This window comes from Elephantulus edwardii, unplaced genomic scaffold (genome assembly GCF_000299155.1).
Source record: "Elephantulus edwardii isolate Elephantulus edwardi_28Jun2011 unplaced genomic scaffold, EleEdw1.0 scaffold00063, whole genome shotgun sequence".
In the NCBI taxonomy this organism is placed as follows: domain Eukaryota; kingdom Metazoa; phylum Chordata; class Mammalia; order Macroscelidea; family Macroscelididae; genus Elephantulus; species Elephantulus edwardii.
This window is the reverse complement of record NW_006399813.1, coordinates 15729238-15735738: the sequence shown is the minus strand read 5'-3', so window position 1 is coordinate 15735738 and position 6501 is coordinate 15729238. Positions and strand designations below refer to the sequence as shown.

The following is a 6501-nucleotide window of genomic DNA, read 5'->3' as shown; positions in this document are numbered from 1 at the left end:
AGCGTATGGATATAATCCTGTCACTCACGATGTTGTACTTCAAGATGGATCTAGAAATTACTTTTTTTACTATGAAGGCAACCCCATTTTTCCTTGTCTTTTCCTCGCTATTGGGTGTGAGTTGATTTTATGTGGCCTCCTATTTAAAAATGCATGTGGTCAGCAGTATGGGGCTGGAATCCAGATTGGAAGTCGTCTGCAGAATCTGGATTCTACAGAGCTTTACTTTCTGGTTCTGGTGAGGATTAGGGTGCAATGTTTACTCAGTATTGGGTGTGAGTTGATTTTATTAGGCCTCCTATTTAAAAATGCATTTTGGCCCTATTTCAAAATGTGTTTTGGCCCTCAGGCCTGCACCCTTCGGCCTGGTTTTAATTGCTTTTGGTCAAACATTTTTCTAAGTTATATAGCACCGGTGTGTCCATTTGCTGTACAGAGGTTTCTGTGATGCTGAACACTGTGACATTGATGTGTCAAATGTAATAATGGTTACCCATAGTGGACAGTGTTTAGTGGAGCTCCCTGATTAAAACAGGCTTGGAAGCAGGAGTGGCATCCACTTCCAAAATAGCTTGCCTCTGGAAACTCTAAACATGGAGAAACGATGAAAGTTATACAAGTGTTCAGGTCTTTCATTCATAGGGTTGCTCTGAGTTATCTACAACTCAACAGCACTTAACAGCAACAACAACAACATGTAGGTTTTAAGATCAGGAAGTTCTATGCCTCCTATTACATTATTTTTTTTCTGAATGGCTTTCATTATTTGGTATCTCTTTCCATATAAACTTGACAGTTACCATTTCTATCTTTTTGAAAAATGAATTTGGTAATCTGTGTTGGGATTGCATTAAACATGGAGAGATTGAGATTGTTAACAGCTTCAGCTTGCTTGCCTCCACACTCAACACTCTCAGTACCAGCATTCAGGAAATCAAAAGACGGATTGCATTGGGAAAATTACTGTCAGGGACCTCGCCATAGTACTGAAGAGCAACAGTGTCGGTCTGGAGACTAAGGTGCGCCTGATATATGCTTTGGTCTTCACAATTAACTTGCTATGCATCTGAAAGCTGGAAAAATGACTTAAGGATGATGGAAGGAGAACTGATTGATGTCTTTGAGCTGTGGTGCTGGAAAAGATTATTACATATACCACGGACTGCTAGAAAAAAGACAGGTTCAATCTGGAGAGAATGAAACCAAGCTGCTCCTTGTAGGCAAGGATTCCTGAAGCTTCGTCTAACATACTTTGGGCATGTTGCAAGGAGGGACCAGTTCTTGGAGAGGAACATCATGCTTGAAAGAATGGAGTGATAGTGCAAGAGAGGAAGACCCTGAATGAAATGGATTGAGTCAATGACTGGGTTAATAGGGTTAAGAGTGTCCGAGACAATGAGGTTGGCTCAAGGTAGAGCATGGTTCAGAGCTGTTACACAGAGGGTTGCTGTGAGCTGCAAATGACTTGACACACATAACAACATCAGGGTTGTAAATGTTCTTTGAAGCACTACATTCTAGCCGCATTCTAGAGAGTATACTTTCATTTTCATGCCAACAACTTTTCTCATTTCTAATTTGCTCTTTGGCCCATGATTACTTAGATGTGTATTATTTAATTTACAAGTATTTGGAAATTTTCTAGATATCTTTTTCATTGTTGTAATTATTTTAACTCTTTGTGATAAAAGAAGGGGCCCTTGTGGCATAGTAATTAAAACATTTGGCTGCTAATCTTAAGGTCAGCAGTTTGAGCCTGCTAGCTGCTCTGCGAGGAAAAGACAAAGCTGTCTACTTCTGTGAAGATTTACAGGTTTGGAGACCTACTGGGCAGTTCTGCTGTGCTGGGTGCCATCACTGTGAGAATTAATTGAATAGCATGAGACAACGTGCTTTGTATCATCAGTCCTTTTAATTGGTTTTATTTACAGCCGATAGTGTTATTAATATTTTCTTAACTTTTAAAGAAGTTCTTTTTTCTTTATAGCCTGCATCGAAAAGTGTCTATCTTGCCAAATAGTTATTCCATTTTTTATATTTAAAAGAGAAAATGAATTCCCATCTTATTTACCTGTTACGAAGACTCATTAAAAAAATTGTTACTTTACCATATACATCATTGGTACTTGCTGGTTTTGCCTGGTAGCCGCACATTTACAGGTTGTTCTCCCCTTTATGCTTTTCATAGGTCTAAGATCTGGCAAACTTGGTGAACAGTGTGAAGCAGTTGTTCGTTTTCCCAGGCTCTTTCAGAAATATCCATTCCCCATTCTTATCAATTCTGCTTTCTTAAAGTTGGCTGATGTTTTCAGAGTTGGGTAAGTCTTTCTAGGGCATCAGTGTCTTAAAGTGTTTGTTCATATTTCTGTGCTTTATTCTTTTTTTATTTTAGAGCTTCCACTTGAATAGCTACTATTTCAGTGATATATGTGGTAATGTGAAACACGTCATTGTAAAGTTTATGACGTTTTAAGCAAATATGAAGAATGTATAATTCAGAAAATAGCTTATTTTGAAAAAAGAATGGGATAAGAATAATCAAAACCAAAGTTCAAAACCATTGCCAAGTATATTCTGACTTCATAAGAGTCTGCTGCACATAGATGTAAATCTGCAGAAGCAGACTGCCTCATCTTATCTCTTAGGATGCTTGGGGAGTCGAACCACTAACCTTCTGGTTAACAGCTAAGCGCTTAACCAGTAGGACTTCTTAAATGAAAATAAGATAAATTTGTTACTGTATGTTTTGGAAAAATCTGTCTTGATGCAGACAGTTTTGAGAAGTTTCCAATTTAGTGTTTTATCACATATGATGCCTGCCTGTGAAGTGCCTGACCGCCCCTGTGATGATACCTTTTCTCCCAACTTCCCTTCTTTCTGCCAGTCCCCATGTACTCATGTTCTCATAAATACCTTCCAGATCAAACTTGCAGCTAAGATGTAGGGTTAGCTTAAGAGAGGAGGGAGACTATTTGACCTCCTAATCATGATTATAGTATCTTTGAAGATGCACTTGAAGGCTTCTTGTGTCATTGCTGTTTTGTTGTTGGCAGCAGGAACAAATAAACAACTGACTGATTCTACTTTGTCTCTATTAGAAGTGCAAACTTTAGTTATTCTTCCTTAGTAATGATACAGGTAACATTATAAAACATTTGTCTATTACTAGAATTTATCATTAGTATTATTATGTAAATTTATGTGATTATTTATAAAAATGTTATTAATATTACTTGTATTCCTTTGATCCTTAATTAATTATTACTTTTCTCAAGTAGTCTAACTTAACTTTATCTCTGGTTTTGGTAGGAACAATTTCCTGAGGCTGTGTGTTCTTAAAGTTACCCAGCAAAGTGAGAAGCATTTAGAGAAGATTCTAAATGTGGATGAATTTGTGAAGAGAATTTTCTCTGTGATTCATAGTAATGACCCCGTGGCACGAGCCATCACTCTCAGGTAGTCTGTATTCCCTTAAGGATTCATCAAAAGATTATCTTCAGCTGTAATTATGAACAAAAAGGCAAAGAGAGAGAGAGAGTGAGAGAGAGAGTGTGTGTGTGTGTGTGTGTGTGTGTGTGTGTGTCTTTCTGTCTTTATAGTTGCAAATACACAGAGTATGTATAGATTTGTGTTTGCAAGTCTTTGGTCTCATTTTTCTTAAAGTTGATGCTTTGTTAATTTGCCGTTGATGGATCAGTTACCTGCCAGCTTTAGTTTGGATACTCTGGCTTAACCTTGAATTTGTTGTATGTCTATTCAGTTTGCGTTTGACTGTTTCGTTAGGATGTTGGGAAGTCTGGCATCGATAATTCCTGAGAGGAAGAATGCACATCATAGTATTCGACAGAGTCTGGATTCACATGATAATGTAGAAGTTGAAGCTGCTGTTTTTGCTGCTGCAAACTTCTCTGCACAGTCGAAGTAAGACCTTTTAATAATTCAGCTTCCCAAAAAAGAGTTCATAAAGGAATATATGTAATATATACAAACAAAAAACTGTTAAGATACAGAAAGCATGAATGACAAATGTATATACCCCAAGAGAATTTATGTTATATTGAAGAAATAGTTTGTTCACTACTAAAACAGAAAGCTTAAGTACAATCATTAATTGATATTAGCTATTAATGAAAGAGTTTTCAGAAGAGCAGTATCAATGTAAATTAATTTGGGCAGCAGAAGCTTTGTGTACTGAGCTGCCTCAGACATGAATACTGGATTACTACTTTCTTAGTCTCTCTAATGTTAATTCCTGTGACATTAAAATTGTGCACAGTTGGATTTAAACTATAACCTAAGTTGAAACCAGTTTTAACCTGGATAGACTATGTATTGTTATCTTAAAGAACATTGATCTTTTGTTTAATGAAATGTTGACTATAGCCTTTTTACTGCTTTTTGACTTACCTGTTTGTACTTTTATAATATATAGCAATAAAATTCTTTTATTGATTGCAAAATAGCTATTACTTCTTAAAAGGCACTGTGATAATGTGAATTAAAAACTCTAAACATGTGCATCCCTTTGCCACAGAAAATAGAAATCTAACAACTTATCCAAAGGAGTGAGCATTATCTATTGATAGCAACTTGAAAGGCTGTAGTATAATTTTAAAAAGTTGAGTTGTGACTTAAAACAGAAGAAATTTGATGATACAAAACAACAGAAGAAATTCGATGGAATGTAAGTTTCAGCCAGTGATGATGATATAGATAAGCTATAATGATTACACAATGAAATACCGGATCAATTTTTTAACAAATACGTGTATTTGGAAATAGGTTAGATAACAGCCTTATTCCAGGTTTGTAAAAAATCTCTGTTTACATTATTAGAAAAAAGGACTAGAAGACTATATAGCAAAATGTTTTGTGGTAGGTAGTATTTTTTTAAATTTCTGTTTATTCTTTAATGAGCAAATTTAGAATTTATCATAAATTCAAATTCATTGTCATCAAGTCAATTCTGACTCATAGCTGGCCCACCAACTGCTTTCTAAAATTGAAAATTTCAGAGTCAGAAGCCGCCAGTTTTTCTCCTTTTATTCATCTGGTAGATTTGAACCACCAGAGAAGAGCATCCTTTGGGTTCACAGTGTACTACCACCAGCGTTCCTCCTAAAGTTTATTGTTCAGTGAACAATAAATGTAATTATTTTATGTTAAGAAATAGCATACTCTCATCTAGATATAACATAATTATGATAAAAACAAAAGGTGGGAAATATGGGACGCCAATACTAAATAATTGTAATAAACTGAATGCTATTTAAAAAAAAAAGGAAATGATACTATGAAACAAAGTGAATAGAGGAATGCATGAAGCACAATGTACATAAAGGAAACAGAGTGTGTGAATTTTTTATGCAAACGAATATAAAAATAATAAAAAAAAAAGAAATCGTATACTAATGACCATTACTAAATTTGGATAAGACTTGAAATAATAAATCACCAGCTTTCTTTTGATTTTAGTTATAGGCATACTCTTTTATTCACCTGCTCACCACACAGCTTCCATAATTCCAGGATTACTTAATCTGAAGGTGATGTGTTGGGCTGCTAACCAGAAGTTTGATGACTTTAAATCTACCAACTGTTCCATAGAAGAAAGATGAGGCGGTCTGTTTCTATTGAGAATTACAGCCTTGGAAGCTTAATGGAGGGTTGTCATTGATTTCTATGACAGTAGATTTGCGTTAGTGGCTTTTTACTGGCAAAAGAAAGAATGGGTAGAAAACACTACCATCATGGAGCACTTCACATCCATGATGTATTCTGTAAAATAAGTTATTATGTGATTGTGATGTTGTGTGAATATTATATACAGGCTCTGTAAGTAAGTCTGAACCATCAGGTGTGGTTTATCTCTAATGTCAGTTAGTCATATATTTCTTTTATGATATAGTGCATCTTTATGTGGAGCTCTGGTGGCATAGTACCAAAAGGTCAGTGACTTATTTTTTTAAATTTATGTTATTTTATTATTTTTGTGTGTGCACCATCAAATTAGATCTGACTGGTACAGAAGGAGATTGTCCCTCCTTCTTCAGCAGAGCATCTGGTGGATTTGAACCACATACCTCTGGGATTGCAGTGCAGCTTCCTGCCACTAGGCCACCAGAGCTCCATAAGGTCAGTGATTTAAACCCACCATCTGTTCAATGGGGAGAAGATGGACAGTCTCCTGAAGATTTACAGCCTCGTAAACATCATGGACAGTTGCTGTGATTCTGAATCACCATAATTATACCGTGCTTCTACTACTACTATTGTTAGGGCAGCACTAGTGACCTTATAGTTAAGGAGTTACGCTACTAACCTAGTGGCAGGCATTTTAAATCAACCAGCTGCTCCAAGGGAGAAAGATAGACGCCTCTCAGGTGAATTAACAACCTCTGGAAACCTATTTAAACTATGGCTGACTCTGAGGCGAATGGGAATCCCAGAACACTTGATCGTTCTAATGTGAAACCTATACTTGGACCAGGAGGCAGTCGT

The 6501-nt window shown here is 36.1% G+C and overlaps 1 protein-coding gene across 4 annotated transcripts in view; it reads left to right on the top strand.

Annotated features, from left to right (window-relative positions):
* The window catches only part of INTS7 (integrator complex subunit 7), a 126733-nt gene that overhangs the window by 9594 nt on the left and 110638 nt on the right, over positions 1-6501 (top strand). For 3 of the 4 annotated variants that reach the window (XM_006887964.1, XM_006887963.1, XM_006887965.1), the window contains exons 2-4: positions 2189-2318; positions 3310-3456; positions 3784-3921. In XM_006887964.1, coding sequence (XP_006888026.1) covers positions 2189-2318; positions 3310-3456; positions 3784-3921 — 415 coding nt within the window. The remainder of the gene's footprint in view (positions 1-2188; positions 2319-3309; positions 3457-3783; positions 3922-6501) is intronic. The other variant, XM_006887966.1, reaches the window with a different exon arrangement.